The 20964-nt window shown below is 48.3% G+C and overlaps 2 protein-coding genes across 3 annotated transcripts in view; one reads left to right on the forward strand and one right to left on the reverse strand.

Annotated features, from left to right (window-relative positions):
- The window catches only part of LOC144153174 (transmembrane protein 267), a 17636-nt gene extending 13703 nt beyond the window's left edge, over positions 1–3933 (forward strand). The window contains 1 exon segment of the mRNA XM_077684823.1: positions 3555–3933. Coding sequence (XP_077540949.1) covers positions 3555–3884 — 330 coding nt within the window. The 3' untranslated portion in view covers positions 3885–3933.
- The window catches only part of Brwd3 (bromodomain and WD repeat-containing protein), a 50695-nt gene continuing 33655 nt past the window's right edge, over positions 3925–20964 (reverse strand). For both annotated transcript variants that reach the window (XM_077683071.1, XM_077683072.1), the window contains 8 exons: positions 18040–18165; positions 17804–17960; positions 16617–16763; positions 15612–15764; positions 14778–14902; positions 8718–8857; positions 5527–5640; positions 3925–5460 (listed from right to left, as the gene is read on the reverse strand). In XM_077683071.1, coding sequence (XP_077539197.1) covers positions 4667–5460; positions 5527–5640; positions 8718–8857; positions 14778–14902; positions 15612–15764; positions 16617–16763; positions 17804–17960; positions 18040–18165 — 1756 coding nt within the window. In that variant the 3' untranslated portion in view covers positions 3925–4666. The remainder of the gene's footprint in view (positions 5461–5526; positions 5641–8717; positions 8858–14777; positions 14903–15611; positions 15765–16616; positions 16764–17803; positions 17961–18039; positions 18166–20964) is intronic.

Genomic DNA, 20964 nt, shown 5'->3' on the forward strand with positions numbered 1-20964 from the left:
GAGCGTGGGTTGTAGAAAAACACTTACCCACGGAAACAGATCAGCAACTTGCTAAACAAAAAGACCATCGCCTTTTAGTCTAGTATGCTTGCTTCTCACCAGACCGCACCGATTGCTACCACCATTGCTAACCTTGTTGCAAGTACTGCATTCATTCGTATATGAATGGGATGGGAAAACATTTGTCTTTTTTGAGCAGTTGGGCAGGACTCCACTGGGGTCTTGAGCCACGTGCCACACTTCCCGATGGGATCAGTGATGGTACCCTTGGTCCAAGGCTTCAACGGCCTCTGCTGCTTTGCATGCCCGCTAAATCAGAGCGATATGGTCATCACACAGTAGCATTAACAGGGCGTTTCAAAACTGCATTTGTTTTTGAGAGCACTGGCCACACTGTGTGCAGTAAAGGAGTGTTGAGTAGAACACCCAGCGGCACTTTTATGTTAAACTGCAGTGAAACAGAACGCAGACCCTGTAGGGTGGTTCGTCACTGACTCGACAAAACACTAGCACTAGTATTTGTGCCAGAGTTTCTCCTAGCAAAACAGTACGACCTCAAAGCACCATGCTAGTAAAGGATTGTGTTTGGCCTAAATGTCTTTCCAGCTGCCTATATGCTATAGTCTGTTACTCTCGCCAAACTACCATTTCAGTGGTCATTAAAACCAACGGTGATGACACCTATAACAAAGCCTCGACAATCGGCATCAATGATGCCCAACTTTGACTGTATGAAATGCCGCTGTAGCGCTTAGGGACATTGAGCTATAACTCTAAGCACTCATAGATCTAAATCGACCAGATTTAAGGAAAATCTCTAAGGTGGAATAAGCTTCTGCGAAGGAAAGTTTGACATCCCGCTCAATGCAGCCAAATGGCTACATAGGAAAGCTGTATAGCTTTCCTTTGTAGCCATTTGGCTGCATTGAGCTGGATTTCAAACTTTCCTTCACAGACCCTCATAGATGATAGCGGCCTATTTGAATCCATGAGCAAGCCATGCCTCTGCAACCGATGGAGGCTGTGCAGCTGTGGCACATGTTCGTTTAATTTGGTGGGTGCCAAGAAATATTGATTGATATTGTCTCAAATAACCAATCAAGTAGCTCAAACACATTCTGGTTTACCACAGAGCCAATCATAATTGACTGCTCAGAGCTGGACAAAAGCTCATTAGTTTCTCACCACGCAACCACAGTGTTAACGCAACACAGAGTGGCTCACTGAAACAGGAAGTCTTTGTTCACAAGTTCTGCAAGAGTTTAAAAAATCCAGTAAAATTCATTACGAGTAGACTTGTAATGCTTTTGTTTTCGGTTTGTGGATATTTACATGTAGCTAATGTGCAGCAGTGCTTCCTGACATACGGAGGTAAACACTCTCGTCACCTAGTCACATTAGCCCACACCAGCATGGCTAGCGGCTTGTCACGCAATTTAGTACGTACCTACCTCCTTCCCTATCCCCAGCGACCTCCGGTCTTCTTTTTAAAAATAAAAGAATTTATCAAGTAACCTTAGAGCAAGGATTGAAGTGTGGAATGCAACGGTTGTCAGACGACTTGCCTCAACAACCGTGAGCAACGTAGCGTGCCTGAAAAGTTATAGCAGAGCCTGCCGGAACAGAGCCAAAGGACGCTCGATATGGGTTTTCAGTTCACTCAGACTTCATCTTGGGAATGAATCAAGGGGCCATGCATGTTCCTGTGCATTGTTCGGTTAAGGTGAAGGTCAGTGTTTTCCAGTTTCACTAGAGAATAGCCGACTGTTTAGTAAAAGTGTGTAGTATTGGAAGCTGGCACGATGACTGGGAAATGTGATGCGGCCTGTTACATACTCTGTTAGACGTGGTCGACATCATTCCCCACATGGTAACTCAGCGCCATGCCATAATCCCCTTCACAAGCTACTGGCGCACACTGCGAAAGGTAGAATAACGACCACAGTCACCAAGTCTTACAATTGCTTTGTTGAAGGTACATACCGTACTGAGACACCCTCCTTTCTTTAGCGCTTAATTAACTGTATCTTTTTTGCTTTTGTTAAAGCAGCCGTGAAGCCAACGTACAGCTTTGTTTTGTTCAAAGGGTTTGGCTGTCTGCAAGTCAGCCCAATTTCGTTAAATGCAAAATGATCTTGCAAGTACAGGGGGATGTTGCATTCACAAGGATGCATTTAGAACTACCTGCTTCCTAAATCAGCTTATATGTACCAAACGATGTCCCTGACAAAGAAGAAAAACTAGTTTGTAGGGCTCCAAATGAATGCACAACAGCTGGAAGTGGAAATCGGCCTATAACCACTTGGCATTTGGAACCCAGGAAAGGTGCTCATCTGTGTAATAATGTGACCACTGGTTCTGTTCACATTTCAGATTATGAACATGAAGCCCAGGTTTTTATTTGCCAATAAATGAAGCAGTTAATTGGGGCCACTGATCTTGAAGATATTTTTATTCTTGACATTCTTTCATACCTATGTGCTTTAGACATTTTTGTTAAGTGTGCTCATAACTAGTGCATCTATGTAGTCAGGTTTCATCTATGTGATCTTAGTTTGTTTAGCATGTTATGTAATCTCTTTTTGCCAGAAGTTTATATTCTGCCCACTAAATAATCCACGACTGTGTATCTCTTTGTGCTCCATAACAGCCGTAATATTAGCTTTGTTATTGCAAAAGCTACTACAACCGTAACAAGCATCAGGTGAGAAAATATTTTTGCAAAATAAACTGTACAAAATTTCTTACTAGCAAGAACAAAGGTTAGAGGTCTGTAGGTTTATTGCACAACCTAATTCAGAATCCTAATGTGATCTTTCACATTCAGCAGAAATTATGCAAATCTGACCAGTACATCCCCAATATATTGTGGCCAGTTGACCTTGGGGGGGGGGGAATACAAATTAGGGGAAAATGGCCATTTAGAGGATAGGGGTACGACAGCATTGTAACCACATATGATAAACCTGATTCATCGCAAGCACTCTCTTCAGGACTTGTAAACTGCAAATACAGTTTATACCGAGAATTAGTGCGTCAACTTTATCTTGATGTTCCAGTGAGAAATTTGGTGTCTAAAGATGTTTTCTCTCTCTCTCTCTGTCTCGAGTTCTGATGTTTCTTCCAATGTTGACAGTACACGACTAGAGCTAGTGGTGCATGCAAATTTCTATGGTACAAGTTAAGTTCCACATTCGAGATGGTGCCACGACATTCACAGGGCTTTTCAAAACTGCATTTGCTTTTGAGAGCACAGTAGCCACTCTGTACGCGTAGTCAGCTACGTCGCTTCGCGACATTGGCTAGTGGGTGCAGAGCGCGTCTGCCAGGGCCTCTGCACAGAAGCAACATTGAGTATTGTCCTTAGGGTTCCCTTTGTCCTGTTAAGCATTTCTTAAAAAGCCCTAAACATTGCAAAAAAAAAAAAAAATCTGACAATGCAAGTTGGCAGAGAAAGAGAGAGAGAATTTAACACACGCAACCTACTTGAAAAAAAAAATGAAATGACCATGTTTAATTTACATAGCCAATAACCAAGTTTTTATTCCTTTCAGGATGCGACCAACCTGAAGACGAGGCCCTTCCTACACTGCAGCTCAGTTGTCCTTGCAGCCTTGTCGGCGAGCGCGCTCGCAGGAAGGCTGTGCGGTCACGCCCAAATCTACAAGGTATCTCTAATTGCGTTGGTCGCAGTGGCGTCACACCACTTGAGAGACTCCATTCGCAGAGGCCTGTGGCTGTGGCCCTTGGGCAGCACCGGCCCCCTGAAGCTGTACATGTACTACTTAGGACTCGCATGTACCGTCCTGCTGGCCACCCTCGCAATGAAATTGGCACCCCAGGCGGCATCTACCACCCACGTACCTCTAGTCAGGCTCGTGTAGGCCGGTCTCTTCAAAATAAAGGCACCAACACACAAACCAGTGGACGAAAGCCTCGTACTTCATTTCGGACTTTACATTTGGCTTGCATGTTGGCAGTGAGCAGTTTGGCAAGCGAACGCAACACCTCTTCTTGCTCGTAATTACACAAATTCATTCAACCCCACGTGCCTCGGGCAGTTACTCGTCTCACTCACAATTACACAAATTCATTCACTTGAATCCAAAGTGCCTCGGGAAATACGCCCTGCCGCGTAAGTACGTACTTCACACCACCACTGGAAAGAGGCCTCGCCAAGGGGTTTCCACTTCACGTGCAATTTACGTTTGCTTAACAATCATCACAGTCAAAAGGGACCTACGTGTATGATTTCCTGTACAACCGGTTGCAAAAACTACTATCTACAATGATTTACACATTCCACCGACGGTTGAAGAGCATGCACCCGCACATGTAATGACACAGACAACCCATTCAGACACTCCACATCCTGGAACACTGACGTGCTTGCTGAAAAACTGGAATGTTTTTCAAGGATTTTGAATATTCTTGGAAGGAGAAAACCCTCCTCCCCTGCTTCGGGAAAAAAGGGGGGAGGGGGAAAATGAGTTCCTCAGGAGCTTTCCCGATCAAATGACTTCAATAAATAGGGCGACATTATGGTGCGTGAGCGATGCAATTTACACAATATAAACCCCCACTAAAGCTACAGAAATAAAAAAATTAAAAGAAAAAAAAATGCGGGGCTATGACGACCACACAATGCACAAACGGAGGGACGAATTCACTGAGCCACCATGGCTCTCGCCGCATGCTTGGAAAGTTTCCGAAGCCGACCGCGGCTGCTGACCGAAAGCACCGTGCGAGCTCTCGAGTCAAGACCGTCCTCATCGTCATCGGAGTCTCCCCCCAAGTCCGACTCCTCCTGCTCCTTGTAGCGGACTTTCTGCTGGCCTCGGTTTCGAGTCTGCACTCGCAGCTTGCCATCTGCCGCAGTCACCATGGAGGTTCTCACCGTCGTCTCAGGCGAGTAGCTCATCTTCTTCTGGTGCTTGCGCGACGAGCGACGCGGCGCCCCGTAGTCGTGGTCCAGCACAAACGACTGCTCCGAGCTGCCCGTCGTCGTCGGCCCAGACTCGCCGCTGCTAGTTCCCTCCGCTCGCTTCTTCTTCTTCTCCCTCCTCGTGCGGGCAGCGCACCTCGACGAGCTGCTCCCCCTGCTGCTACAAGAGGAGCTCCCGCTGTCGTCGCTGCCAACCACGTTGGTGCGAGCGGCGCGCCTCGACGACCGGCGTCGTTCCACTGGCGATTCCGCGTCTTCCTCATCATCGTCGTCGTCCTCCTCCTCTTCATCCTCATCTTCGGAGTCCTCTTCGTCTTCGTCTTCCTCATCATCATCCTCGTCTTCCTCCTTAACCTTCACCTTCCCCTTACGAACAGGGCCGTCCTCGGAGGAGGACGAGACGACCCGGTTCCGTTTCCGGCTGGCCGTTCCCCGAGGCAGCGTGGTTTCGCTCGAAGAGCTGCTCCGGGTCTCCACCTTCACTGCAGGGCCCTTTCCGTTCACCATCCGGTTCACTGCGTGAAAGCGACCGTGTAGCATCCTTCGAGGCGACCAGCCCGATGTGGGAAGATCTGTCTTACCTTGCCCGCTGGACCGGGTCGACCGGGACGAGCTGCTGGACCGCACAACCATCATGTCTGCCTCGTCCTCTGTGTCGGAGTCATCCGACTCGGCGTAGTGCTTCACCTGGAGCACTGCACGAGAGCACCAGAAGTTGTCGCACTCTGTAAAGCAGATGCTTTAACCATGAAGGCGACTATTTATATTGACAAAGAATGAACCGCAGCGTCCAATAGCAGTGACATGGTTCTGAATAAGCACGAGGGGGGGGGGGGGGGGGGGGGGGGGGGCGGTCTTGCCTTTTGGTGCAGCACTTGGATCAGGAATAATGCTGTTGTGGAGCAGCCTGGTGCAGTAAAATGCGAATTTTGGGGCAGTGAAAGCCCGTTTGGCAGCAGATTTTTGGAGCCAAACATTGTTTATTTCCAATTTTTCATTTCTGGTAAACAAACAAACAAAAAAATTCAAATCGTTTTTACTCTACATTCAATCAATACAGAGCAAACCACTTTTTCGACAAGTTAGAAAAATATACGTCCCCGGAATTACAGGGATCCTGCAGCACTTACCACAGACTACTCATAATATATTTTGGAATAAAGTCTGATGTCCCAGCGATCTCCTCCCGCAAGAATTATAAAAACTCGTTCACTACCACCGAAGCTACACATGATGAAAAATCATGCATAATCGCTCCTTTTCAGCTCGACCGAAGACTACGTGACGGAAGCTGCGCGCTCCCTCCCGAGCGGGGGGAGGGCAGCAGCGGCAGCTTGTGGCGTTCTCTTCAACGGCCTTCGATATATCACAGGCCAGGGAGTTTTCTCCTTTTCTCCGCAACGTGGAGGGGTCAATTTCTGGTCTGGCGCAACAAGCAAGTCTGGTACTCGCAAGCACACGCTCAGGCTGGTAGGGCATTTTTGAAGCAATAAACTTTTGTTGTCAAGTGGTCTGGTTGAAAGGGGAGTATGTGTTTAGTCACTCAAACTCCGCATGCACGTAAAATTTTATACAAAAAACGTGAAAACTGTTCAAATTGTTCGGGCACATAAGAGGTTGGTGCACAGCGCCAACGGCAGTGGTTCGTCACGGGAAATGTGAGAAATAAGATGGGAAGTTGACCAGCAACAGCCAATAGGACAGCCACCACACAAATGACGTAATCACAGCGGTGCCCACAGTGGTGCAATTGAAGAGAGTGCAGTTTTCCCCGTGTCTCACCGTGATTTATTTGCATGCTTACTGCTTAATGCTCACGTGTAATATTTGGCTCAGGTATTCCTGGCAGTATAATTTAAATGTCGCACAGGTTTACTTGCACTGTTCAAAGCGTGTTGCCGGGTCCCTTTAAAGCATCACAGCTGACAGAGCAATAACCAATAAAAACTAGAGATGAGCAATGATTTAAATAGCTATGCCTAATTAGACTTCACACAAGTGAAAAATAACACCATTACAACCATGAGAAACAACCAAGAGAAGACCAGAGCTAGGCGAAATGGTCTGTCTTGCACCTAACACACTACATTACACACTACACTACATCATTCTACACCTAACAAGATCCTAGACCCCCCCTCCAAGAAAAAATTCACAGATTAAGAAATTAAGAGGAAATGAGAGATTATCTGAACTAAACCTGACTAGACTTCAGAGAAATTAAGAATAATTAAATGTATGCATCCACAAAGCTAAGAAGAAATATCCTAGCGCATGGTTTCTCAAAGTGGGTTCCGCGGAACCTTGGGGTTCCGCAGGCCCCTTCTCAGCGTTCCGCGGGCCACCGATAAATCTTCTCTGGTTCCGCAGTCGCAAAGTCTTATATGGTGAACTTGAGGTGCGATCGATCTAAGGAACCTCCATTACTCACGCCCGAGTGTCCGTAAGCACATCTCGGCGCATAACAGAAACGCGCGAGCTGCGCAATAAATCTCGCCAGCAGCTTGTAGCCAGCCAGACTCCGAAAACGGGCCACGTGGTTAAACTATTGCACTTGAATCTCGGCCTTATATTACCCCCATGCGCATTTCTCCTGTTTGGAGATAGGTGCCGCTAGCGTACGCATTCGCGTAAAGTCGACGGAAAAAAAAACGGTACCCTTGCTTGCTTTTTAATTTCTTGCACGTTAATGTAGCATGAACGGAATGAAAAATGGCGGAAGGGGGGTGGGGTTCCTTGGCACTTAACGAAACTTAGCAGGGTTCCCTGGGACCAACATGCTTGAGAACCCCTGTCCTAGCGTATTATTCGCACTATTAACCAAGTAACATACATGCTTCTGTGTAATCAAAAAATACTGTGCAACTACGCCGTGTTGATCCAAATAACAAACACACCAGTGTTTATCAACTTGTTTGTTTGAGCATAAACAGCGGGCTTAGCGGAGGAGCAAGAAGCAGGCGGCATTGGGCAAGACAAATTAACGAATCTCCCCTTTCACTTGTGCCAGGGCATTGATTGTCATCTCGTGCTGTTCGACACGGCCGCGTGGCATCTAACACCTTTGCAATGACTGGTCCAAATGCATGCACCACGGTGCAGCGCGGTGAGCAGTGAAGCTAAATTTTGGGGCAAAGTCCACGCATCACCCACACCCCAAGGTCACTCCCAAGTCCCGTAAAACCACGCCGCCACTTGGAGAACAGGGAACTGTGATGAGTAACTCCAAGCTCCAAGCTTTAGTCCTTCAGGGAGTCCGCCAAAGTGCGCGACATCGTGAATGACAGCTGTACGAATCAGTCCCTAATGCTTCCTGCTCAATGCGACTGGCATTGAACATCACCTCACTGTTGCCTCGGACCTTGGGGCGCTGCATTGGAGCTGTCTCGGCGCAATAACGCCTTTTGGAGCGGGACGGCACAAAAAAAAAGCGGATTAGTGCAGCATGGCACAAATGGCATAGTACTTTCACCTGGCAAAGGAAGGCTGGGTGCGACATTAAAGCAGCTGTTTTCAAAGGTGGGCTTGGCAACACAGTAGACCGAAGTGTGCAACCGAATAAAAAACAAAAAACATGGTGCAAGCGGTCAGGAGAAAACAGTCCAGTCTTTCTTTTCTGAGATAATGTGCAGCTGTTTGTTGCTGCTTGCCTATCTTTGCCTAATCTTGGCACTACCGCTCCTACTGATGTTCTGCAACAGACAGTCGTTTGTATTTGGTACTGCACATTGATAGAAGCAGCATGGATAAAACAAGAAACGGACACACTTACCGGCAGCCCTCACAGTTGACGTGGATGCCTGTGACGACGACGCCTGCGATGATGACGCCTGTGATGATGACTGGCCTGTCGTCCGCGAAGACGACGGCTGCGAGTCACTAGAGAAATCGAGCACAGCAGAAGGCTGCCGCCTGGAATGGCATGAGAGAGCATAGCATTTCGTTAAATTGGCACATGATGAGGCCCTGATCAAAATTTAACAAAAAGGAAACTGAATTGACGCATCTCCCTGCACCTCTCTGCCTCTACTATTTGGGAAGAAGCACATGAAATGAAGTTCACAAATGCCAAGTCTCCCTCATCGTTTGTTTGCTGTTGCTTAGCAGAGCACAGCAGCGCACTTACCGTATTTACAAGATTGTAGGCCGACACCCCCCCCCCCCTTTTTTTTAAATTTGACAATCCAATGTTGGGGGGTTGACTTAGAATCGAAATCGCACCGTGTACCGCTAGTAACAGCAAGAGAAACGAGAAATTAGGGGTGCTACGAGGTGGGGACCGCTTTGCACCCTCGTTTCCATGGTTATGGTCGAAGCGGAGCGTGCTAATTTACCGTTGCATACGTCCTGGCATCGATTAAGGTGATGCTGACTCTGAAAGTTGGCATTCCCAATCTGTGCCTTTTGTCCACCGTACTCGGAGCAACTAACCTCCCATCATTGCATTCAGAAGTGTACGGAACAATGTGACGTAATTGCGGCTACATTAGCGCCGTGCATAGAATCAAGGGATTCGGTAATACTCATTTTGTTTATTAGAGATGAACAAAATGAATGCGAGCAAATGAATGAATGAGAGTAATGCGAGCAAAATGAATGCGAGTAACGTACTCACAAATAAAAGGAAATCGCGAGCAGCCCCTTCCGTCAGTCACCCAGTTTGTTTTGGTATCGCACGGCAGTGGCCGCTGCCGGTTGCTTTGATGGGTGTCATCTCGCAGCGAATATGTTCTGATGATTGGAAATAAAGTTTCCCGCTCAACCTACAATGCAGGGTTATTCTGCGTGCTTATACAAACACTTTTCTTTTTTAACATCTACTGCGTGCACTACGACTGCACGGCTCTTGTGGGTGCATCGATCATTGATGGAAGAGCCGCCGTATGGGGGGTATTGGTAGTTGACGGAAGAGCTTTTTTGTAATACAATTCTTTAAGGGGTGCTTGCTTTTTTTTTTTTTTTTGAGATGCAATTTTGAGAAGGGTCGACCTACATTTAAGTCGACATACAATCGTGTAAGTACGGTACTTTACAGGGGTACTGCCAGTCGCAAAGTACTCAGTGCACACTGCACAGTCAAACCTCGATGTAACGAACTTGCCCCCCATGTAATGAAGGGGAATTTTTTTTAATTTCAAGTGTACGCACACGATGTACAGTGGAATCTCGGTGATACGAATTCGGCTGATACGAATTTCGTTGTGATACGAATTTTCAAAATTCCCCGGCCAAAATGCATTGTACGCAATGTAAAAAAATTCGGATGATCCGTTCGCATTTATCACCCAGTGCGGGTGATACGAACACGCGAGCCGCGAGCAGATGACTGCGGCGTGGACGGGAGGCGGGAGTGTTTGTGCGGCCGTGTGGCCTTGGTCGCACGCAGGCACAAAATCATTAAGCGTGAACCGCATGATGCCATGGAGCGTTTTCTGCTCACGAAAACGCGCCGCGCACGCCACAGGCGCGCTGACGCCACCGCGAATACCACCGTCCACCCGCATGCGGCGCGGTAAGCCGCGGCAACATGGCGGCGTCAACGGCCGCGAAGTAGGGCGGGTAGCTCGACCGACCGCTTCTGACCGCTCTTTACGGAACAAAAGAAGTTGCTTATGAAGTAAGGGAGCTGATAACGTGTCCGAAAACGACACTGTAAAGCATCGTCCGCGCGGCTAGGGAAAGCGCCTATCAAATATCCGCCACCGTGGTAAGCCTAAACATCTCCGGCGGAGCCAGCGGGCTGTCCGGAGCGCTTTCAAACTGCCGCCATGAAGAGCGTGCCTCCCCGTTGGCGCAAGTTGGCAGGCTCCTCCCACTACCGCGCGCGTCGCGCGTCATTTTACGAGGGAGGTAGTATCTGACGTGGGGGCGAAATCGTCGACGCGGGCGTCAAAAGAAAGCGCGCGCAAACGTCGACGCGCCCGAATCGCATGCGGTTCACGCTTGAGTTCGTGTGCGCGCGTCGCGTCGGCGATGAGCGCGCGTTCCCAGGCGCCAGCCTCTGCCTCGGTTACCGCTAACGGCATTGGGAGCAGCCTCACGACTTGCGCCAATGGGGAGACGCGCGCCTCATTGTGATTGCGGCAATTTCGGAGCGCTAGCAGCAGCTGGCTGGGCCACCTCCGCGGTGGATATTTGGCGTAGATGACATTTTATAGTGCTTCTCCCATACTGTCAGCTCCTTTCCCGCATGAGCAATTTAATTTACACCTTGAGCTCCATATTACAGTAGAATCTCGATGATACGATTCTGGGTGATACGAAATTCGGGATGATACGAATTTCTGAAAAGTCCCGGCAAAATTGCATTGTTTGCAATGGGAAAAATTTCGGCTGTTACGAACGGACCTGCGCGGCCCGGCGGATGATACGAACGAGCCGGCGAGCCTCCCGACTGCCGAACAAGCAAGTGACGGCTCTCTCTCCCCATTTGTGACTCTTCTTTCTCCAGAAACGGCCGGGCTGTTGTTTTCTGCTCGCGAAAACGCGCCCCGCACGCCCCATGCGCGCCGCGAAACCTCTCGCACGCTGCGCGCGACACGGCCGGCGGCGGCAACATGGCGGCGGCTTCGGCCGCAAAGTGGCACGGCCGCTTGAGCGACTGCTTCTAGTCGCTCCTTAAAATGCCGCTCAAGGCAGACACGAAGTTTCTTGTGCAGTAAAGGAGCTGATAACGTTGGCTAAAACGGTACTATAAAACACCATCCGCGCCGCTAGTGAAAGCGCCTATAAAATATCCGCCTAAGCCTAAACATTTCGGGCGGAGCGAGCGGGCTGTCTCGAGCGTTTCGCAAGTCGTCAGCGTCTTTTTCTGACCGAGGTAGGAGATACCGCGGGCGCGAAATCGTCAATGCGGCCGTGAAAATACAGCGCGCGCAAAGCCGAGGCGTGCGAATCGCGTGCAAAAACGCCCCATGCGGTTCACGCTTGACTGTTGCGGCGTGTAGCGAGCTTGGACACCGGGAGTGAGGAGACAAGCGCGAAGCTAGGCGAAGCGTTACGCGCTCCAGAAAGGACTGCTTTGTGACGTGGGGTTTAAAAAAAAGCAGAAAAAATCACGGATTTGTTCATGCTAAAGTAAGAAAAGAAATAAACGAAAACTTTTTTCAGCGCTCAATTTTTTGGTCTGTGTTGGTTCATACGAATTTCGCATGATACGAATATTTTTCGCGGTCCCGCGAGATTCGTATCATCGAGATTCTACTGTAACAAAAGGTTAGAAGCGGTTGCTGAAGCTACCTGCACCTCTTCGCGGCAAGAGCCGACGCCATATTGCCGCCGCCTGTCGCATGCGCACCACATTTCCATTTTTTCTCGTTTTCTGATGATACGAATTTTCGGGTGATACGAATATTTTTGCCGCCCCTTGAGATTCGTATGACCGAGATTCCACTGTATTTTCACCCTCTGTGTAACGACGTCCTGTTTGTCAAAGTTTCAATGTAACGAAGTTTCATGGACTAGACATGAAATTTCGGTTGTAGAAGTGGATTTTGGAAGACGCAAGCGTTGAAGCAGGGATGCTAACAGCGACACGGGCTGCCCAGTGCTGCGGATGCAGCGAGCCATGGTGTCCGTGAGCGAGGTCCTTGCCTACGAGCTCCTTGCCTACAAACTGTGTATGGCACCCCCGTGGCCGCATGCGGCCGCTTTTGCCCTTCGTTCACCTTCACTCATGCTTGTTGGGTTCCATCATTCCAGCAAGTGCACGGCAAAGCTTTTGTGGGTGCTTGTGAGCTTTTCGCGTGCATTTTTTTATCACCCATGCCCGCGTGCCGCCGCCAGCTTCTGCCTTGGCCAGAAAGCAACTTGCGCCGCGTGCGGCAGTAGGAGGAGCCTGACGACTTGCGCCAATGGGGAGGCGCACGTCTCATGGCGGCAGCTTCGAAGCGCTCGGGGATGCCGGCTGGCCCCACCAGAGATAATTACCGTATTTATTCGAATCTAAGCCGATAGTTTTTTTTAAATACTGATATATCAAACTCCAGGGCTGGCTTGGATTCGAAGACTTTGAAACGCGCCAATTTCCAAGTGAAATTGAGGGAAGTGGCGCGCAGCTAGCGCCACCCAGAAAAGAAAGTATTGTAGCCATTACTAGACGAGCCAGTAGCCACTTAAGGGGCCATAGCTGGGGGCGATGCCGCCATTTTGAACTGTGCATCCGGATAGTGGCCTGCGTGCGGTGTGGCGTTTGGTTTTGACAGCACAATGGTACCAAACAAGCGGTGCCATTATAGTGCCGCTTTTAAAAGAAAAGTTGTTTTAGCCGCGGAGTTGTCGTCGAGCATTCAAGCCGGGCGGGACTTCGGTGTGGATGAAAAAAATGTCCGTCGTTGGAGGACGCAACGGGAGAGGATATTTGCGTGCGCCGCAATGAGGATGGCATTCACCGGACCACGAGAAGGCCGTCACCACGAAATGGAGATGGCATTGGCTGACTTCGTTCGGACGCAGCGAGCAGCTGCCCTTCCAGTAACGACGGAAGTGCTCCAGGCAAAAGCAAGGGAGCTTTCAAGGGAACGAGGCTTATCGCAGGCACACTTCAAAGCCAGTCGGGGCTGGCTACAGAAATTCACGAAGAGCTTCGGCTTTAGCCTCCGTCGTCGAACCTCAATCGCCCAGAAGTTACCGGTGATTTTGAAAAGAAAGTGATTGAGTTCCAGCACCGGATCTTCATGTTCAATAAACGTGTTTTCTTTTTGTGAACGCTGACCTCGCCTTTTTGTTCGGCCTACATTCGGGTAAGTCTTCTTTTTTTCGTGGCTTCGATCTTACGGGGGTTGGCTTAGAATAGGGGCCGGCCTAGATTCGAATAAATACGGTAGGCCAGCCACCGTGGAGGATATTTGATAGGCACTTTCCTAATTGGCACGTATGACTTTTTACAGTGCAAATAGGCACTTTCCTAATTGGCGCGTACGACTTTTTACAGTGCAAATTTCGCCCACATTATCAGCTTTTTTCCTGCACGAACAACTTCGTTTGACCCTCATGCTGCATTTCAGCGAGTGGTTAGAAGCAGTCGCTGAAGCTACCCGCTTCGCGTGGGTGGTCTCTGCGGCGTGTCAGCGTGCCCATGGCTTGTGAGGCGTGTTATTGCGTGCAGAAAAAGCTCAATGCGATTTACGTTGGTTCCCACGTAGACGATTATGCTCCAACGGAAACAGAAACACGTGTCCCAGTTGTGTATGCGCGCCACATTTTCGTTTGCAGGAACCGCTTCACACGGTTAACACTTCATTTTAACCGCAAATTTTAATGTAACAAAATAAATTACAAATCCTACCGACTTCATTACATCGAACTTTGACTGTATTTGAGAATGCAACTTCAACAAGCTCTGAAACGTTATCTGTCTGCGTTTAAAAAACCGCTTAGCAAAGCCCTTATTTCCTTTCATCATGCGATACTGGCACAAGCAGCCTGAAGGAAGGAAGGAAGAAAGACTTTGTTGAGTGCCTGCAACAGACACAGTGTGTACACTGCGCCCGGACGTAGGTGGTTATGCGATAATTTTCCGCCGTCTTAACCCTTGCCCAGAGGCTCCTGAAAGAGTGCAACATCTAGACAAGAGAATTCAACTCAACCCAATTAAATCTACCAGTTCTGCCTGCTTTAAGTGCTACTGCTATGTTTGCCTGTGCAGTAATAACTGCATTTCACAACCCTGCCCAATCAAATGCACTCGCAACTTCTGAGGATAAAATTAAACCATCAGAAGCGATCCTCCCACCCTTTCTCATCCATCCACTATGGCAGCTCATTTTTTTAGCCACACGTGCCCTTTGCAGCAACAATGTGCAGGAAACGAAACCAAAGCACTGGAGCTCACCGTTTGCTGACGTACTGGTTGTTCTTGAGCTTCGCTTCGTACTTGACGGCAGACCTCCAGTCCAAGGTGATTGGCCGGATGCGCTCTTCAAACAGGGCGGACAGTCGAATCGTCATAGAGTAGATCTGCAGCAGCAAGAGGAAGAAAAAGGGGCAATTTAGTTAAGAAGCGTCGCCCACACAGCAGTGCACCAGGGTAGATTCGGGAACATTCTACATCATGATCGCAAACAATCACGCCATATTTTACGAGCCTACTGCAAACAATGGGCCTCCATTTTGACATTGTAACTCAATGTTCTGTTGATGTAAAACCTCTTGCAGCCATATTTCAGTGCCACCACAGCTGTGGCACAAGCCTTGAAGGCGTTGTTAAAGCCAGGAGGCATTTGGCTTTGGTAGGAGGCCACAACTATCCCCTTACCATAACCCAATTTCTAAACGGGGCAAAAAAATGCGACAAACTCCACTTGAGAAAATCGTCCTTCCTGCTGTTCACTTGTGTGCGAACTGACGGTGAAAGAAAAGATGACGGGCAGGTACGACGTAAAAGAATAAAGCCACATCTGCTCCATTAGCTGGTAACACACGCATAGCTAACAGCTTAGGATGCAAATATACATACATACAGGCACTTAAGACTAAACTTTCGCTCGTTGTTGAAGGCCTAGTTTCGCAAAGCGCTAGAAGGTGGCGCCGGCTTCCAGTCTTTCCACCATGTTCATGTTCACAAGTGCAATTGTCAAAAGTGCACTCTGCTACAACATGACTGCGGTTTGCGCGCAAGTCGTCGCACTCGTGTCGCTGGCAGCGGACGTACTGCAAGCGCGCTCACCCTGGACTTCTTGTTGATGTTGTAGTTGCGCGAGTTGGCGAAGATGAGCCGCACGTCCTTGCAGAACTCGACCGGGCTGGGGTACAGGTCCCGCTGGAGACGGTCGCGCACTGTGCTCAGGTCCATCGGCATGTCGATTATGTTGGCATAGTCCTGTGGGCAGATTGGAGGGTGTCACAAGGATGCTCAGGCACCGTTCCTGTTCTTTGAACCGTGCCAAGCATAGAAATGGAACAAAGTACCTCCTAAATTTGAATTACATTACAGCTTGCAATTTGTTCTGGGTGACAAGAAATTGTGCTAATGTGGTACTTTTTCCGATTCCACAGTGGAACTAAGGTCAGTTTTTTTTGTGATTTCACTATCACTTTCGATTTTTTTCTGTTGACCCTGATGACGGCAGCAATGACCAAGCCTAGGTCTAAAGCTTCCACAATGAAAATGAAGTGTTTCTTTCCACAAATAATTTGATTCTTTTTTTTTCCCTTGGCAGACAAAAACTGGGGGGTCAAAACTAGGAGGTTAGCTAATAAGCAGCCATGTACAGTGGCTTGTGACAACACAAATTGTAGTTCATGCCAAATTTTCTGGAAAAGAAAAAAAGGTGGGTTCATTATGCGGGTAAATACGGTATATTTGCACCCACGACACTTTAATTCTATTTATAAAGGCCAACTCATTTCTACACATTAGTGTCCTCACATGACGGACCATTCCCTCCGATGAAGAGAGACATGATTTTACCTCATTAAAGGATGCAATGGCAAGTTGTGCTTCATCGTCTGACTGCTCTTTTGTTACCGTATCCTATGAGAAGCAGGATTGTGCCTCACGATAGTGAAAAGCTGGTCATCCCCATGAACAAGGTTACAATGATGATGATGATGATGATGTGTAGACCATATTTTACCTGGAGTGAGGTAAAAAAGCTACATTCTTCTGCACAGCGCTGTAAAATGGGGAAAACCGATATGAAAGGGCAAACGGCCAGCTAGACCCACTCACAGGGTAAGAAGCCAGGTCGACGGGGTGCCGGAATGGCGTGGAGTCCTCGCACTGGAAGATCAGGGTGACCAGGTCGAGGCACTGGGCCTTCCACGTCGTGGAGGTGAGTGGGGCCCTCCGCTTCTGCGGCCTACTCGACGCCATCGTCTGCAACCAACCAACACACCCTGTCAGCAAATCTCATTCGCTGTAATTGATACCACTTCGGGTTTTGTGCTTTTTTTTTTTTTGTTCCATTATAAACGGTGCAGCTGCCACAGGGCATCCCCATAACCAAACAAGCTTTGTTATACAGTTGAACCCCTTTATAAGAGACACGTACCGGGGAGCAGTTTCTGTCCTTATACGAGATGTCTCTTATAAGCAGGGAACCATGTTCTCACTTACTAATCAGACCAAAGTTCAATGTGGGCACCGTAGGACTAAAATAAGCTCAAAGGAACGCTACAGCATGTTGCAAAAGATTCATTCTAATGTATCTTTAGCCCAAGAATTTATGAAACTTTGTTTGCTTCACGACTGTATTTACACTGTTTTTTACAACCGATTCCACAAGCTTTTTTTCCTTTCCTTGTTTGTGGAAGATTAATCGTAGATGTTGAGTTCAAAAGCCTGATGAATATACAGAGCGCACAGCTTCTTCCGCTGTGTGCTCAGGCTATTCATTACACTTGCAGGACTCAACATCTGCAGTGCTTCTTGATTTGGAGCTACGCGAGTGGGAGAGCCCGCATGTGCGATCGTGCTCCATTCAATGGATGGCAGTAAGCTTCAACCACTTTTGTCAGTTGCATTTCCACTGTCATTTTATAGCTGACTGAACCACTGTGTGTTTGCTGAAGTTATAATAAATAGCGACTGCAGGTGTCTGTTGTCCCCCTGTGTTTCCACAATGGAAGCAACTGCAATTAGTGACTGGTGGCACTGCATCTGAAGTTAAAATGTCTGTTACAAGCGAGATTATTGACTAAAATTCAAGGATGACTTGTCCCTTATAACCAATCTTCTACATCCGACGTCTGTTATAAAAGAGGTCGATTTAATGGGAAAGATAGGGCAGCCAACCATGTGGGTGAACAGTGTCTCTTATACCCATTTGTCTCCTACATCAGTGTCTTTTATAACGAGGTTCAACTGTATCCGATATTTTGCTATAATGAGGTTCAACTGCACTAAGCGCGGCTTGCCTTTTTCCGCTTCACGCTCGAGGAGGTCGGGCCGTTCAGTTGAGCCTCATCGGTGGAGCACGAGTCATCGTCCTCGGCGCTCGAGCTGCGGTAGTTCTCGGCTGAGTTCTCCACCAGCTGTTGGTACAGTTTGATGGGGTCTTGGCAGGAGTGGTCGCTGCAATTGGTGGAGAGAAGAGACACTCAGACTCTTCCCCATCACGAGCTCTCGGATGCGCTGGGCGCACAGTACTCACCTGATAAACCTCAGCAAAAGCTTTGTCAGCAGAGTTGCCTTTTGTACAATCTTGCTATTCGGTTCGTTGAACATGCGCGCGTTGGTCTCAATGAATTTGACATCTGACCGGATTGCATCCTCCCGCCTGCGATATGAAAAGGGGGGGGGGGGGAAAAGAAGACTGTTAATTAGAGAAGAGGCGAGCTCACAGATCGTTGCGCACAAGTAAAAAAACATTTTTGAAATACAGCCAAATCCCGCTACAATAAAATGGATGAGACATGCGAAAAATTTTGTTGAAGCGAAAATTGGTAAGGCGAAATATGCCTCAACACGCCATGGAAGGACAAGAAAAATAGCACCGTATAATATCCACAACATTGACCACATAGTGCAATGTTAATAAAAAAAAGTGACTTGCAATTACATCGTAATTATTTGGACAACAAATGTACGAACAGTTACGTTTTTTACCAGCACGGAAAAGCAGTCACAAAACATTCCTGTACAGCCAGGCATATCACCAGAGCTGATTACTTGCATATATCAGCTAGATAACCGAAAGCTTCATCTCTCGCTTGAGGCAGGAGCGGCACAAGCCCACAAGAATGGTTGGATGAGTGGTGCCCTCGTTGAAGATTGGGTTAAGACTGTTTGGCAGCACTGTGCCGAGGCTCTGCTGTTTAAGGAGTCACTCCTGGCTCTGGACTCCTACCGTGGCCACTAGACAGATGCCGTTAAGTCCATGCTTTCGGAGGGCAGTTCGGACATTACGGGTAATACCCAGCAGTATGACGAGCCAGCTAGAACTGCTCGACGTGGCCAGGCTGAGGAAGCATTACAGCGACTGGCTGATGCTGCAAGATCACCAACTCACACCGACCAAGCGCATGAAGTGCGCTTCACTCAGCCAACTGGCGAACCGAGTCACCGCAGCGCAGGACAAAATTCCGGCCAAGCTAATAGTGCGGGCCTTCCGTTAGTGCAGCATGTCGAACGCGCTGGACGGAAGTGAGACAATGCGCTGTGTGAAGAGGGCAGCGAGAAAGAGGACAGCGATGTCGACGATGACGACGACCAGTGAGCATTGAACGTGCTGTGACAAGCACCGCAAGCATAATAAAGTGCATGTTTTAGTCTCAGTCCAGTGCCTGTTTTCATTCAGCTTACACTCGAGGTAAGCTTTTCTTACTTTCTGACCTCCTGAATTTCGGGGGTCAGCCTAAAATCGATGCCGGCCGAGATTCGAGTAAATACGGTATCAGATAATCTTTGGACCGGCATACCGTATTTACCCAATCAAGCCTAAGGGGCCCTCGATTTGAACGCACACCTGATTTCGGCGTCCGGAAAAAAGAAAAAAATCGCACAAGCTCCGTTTACGGATGCAAGAGCTTCATTATTATAAGCTAGGCAGCTCTCGTCACCTTTTGGCCACAACGTACTCTATGGTAAACCACCCATGGGGACCGTCCTTCCAAACTCTAGTCACGAGAACTCGGAAAAATACTGTAATTACCCGATTCTAACGCGCCCCCGATTTTCCTGGCAAAAAAAAACCCCCCGAAAAACTTGCACCTCCGATTGTAACGCGCACAGAACTTTGTGAGCAAGGAAAACGAATGCGAGAGAAACGGGCGATTTATTTCTCGAAGTAATCTCACTCATCTCACTCCTCGTCGCTCTCCGCTGACCACAACATCTCGTCTTTGGTGCCGTCAAGCGCGTTCGCGATGCCACACTTCTGAACGAACGTCCAACCATGGTCGCTGGGATCGTGGCCCACGCCTCGCACGCCCATCCCGCGAGCTTCTCCAGAGGCGCACTCTTCAGCCAACCGCTCGTTTTGAACGCGTGAGAGCCGCTGCTGCCATTGCTGTTATCAAGCGTGCAAGTGGAACGATTTGACGATTTGTGTGAACGCCGATAGAAAAGCCTAGGCGCCTATGCTTCCTGCGTCCGAAAAATCGTTGCTAAAAGCTTTGGCGCCATCTTGAGATGGTGATGGCGATGGGTGGGACGAAATTTCCGCTGTTTCGGTTTCGTATCCGATTCTAACGCGCATGCGATTTTTCGGCCTATTTTTCCGGAAAAAAAGTGCGCGTTAGAATCGGGTAAGTACGGTATCTTTAAAAATATAATTAAAAATGTTAAACGGGAGGCCGTCACGGATTGACAGTTCCTCTGTAGAATCAGGCGCACTCTATGGTACTGTGCAAGTTCTCCCTGATCTGTCTTTGTTCCCGCGTGGCTAAGTGGAACGCCCTGCCTTCTGCAACAGTCAGTATTGTTGATAATGAAGCGTTTGCGAAGGCTTTGTGAAAATGTGTGTGCGCATGTATTAGTGTAAATTGGACATTGTTACTTTGTTTGTTTTTTGCTTGCATTGTGATTTTTCATGTATGTACCCCTCCACTGTAACGCCAGTAATGGCGATGTGGATAAACGAATAAACGAAGTATACAAAAGTGCGGGCTTGCTATCTGAGAAGACGCGGCTGCTTTCTGCTAGTGTCTATTTTTAATTTTCACAACTACTCGCATGTTGATTACACGAGTAAATGCAACGTAATTGCGTGGCCCAGCTTTTTATGTAGAATAAATTATCATTTTACACAGAAATTTGAGCGGAGAATATGCATGGACAACTCTTGTTTGTCTACAGACACTACATGAGGGTGTGAGGGCAGGTTAACATACCAGAAAATACACTAGCGAAGCTTCGTTTTATATTGATAGCCCAACGCGGCTGAATTAAGCAGCTGCTGTAAGGCCAGCCCTACTGCATGGCTTTCAAGAATGCAGTTTCCCTAGATTCTCTGTGGGGAGAAAGGCATACCAAATTCGCTAGCAAAAGCTCCCCACCACCTCCTCAACAAGCCTAATGAACACTCATCTAGATGCCTTGGGCAATCCAGAGGTCTCTGGTTTTCCCGCAAAGGTCC

Source organism: Haemaphysalis longicornis, unplaced genomic scaffold, assembly GCF_048455015.1.
Source record: "Haemaphysalis longicornis isolate Haplotype H1 unplaced genomic scaffold, Haemaphysalis longicornis Haplotype H1 scaffold_9, whole genome shotgun sequence".
NCBI classification, from domain to species: domain Eukaryota; kingdom Metazoa; phylum Arthropoda; class Arachnida; order Ixodida; family Ixodidae; genus Haemaphysalis; species Haemaphysalis longicornis.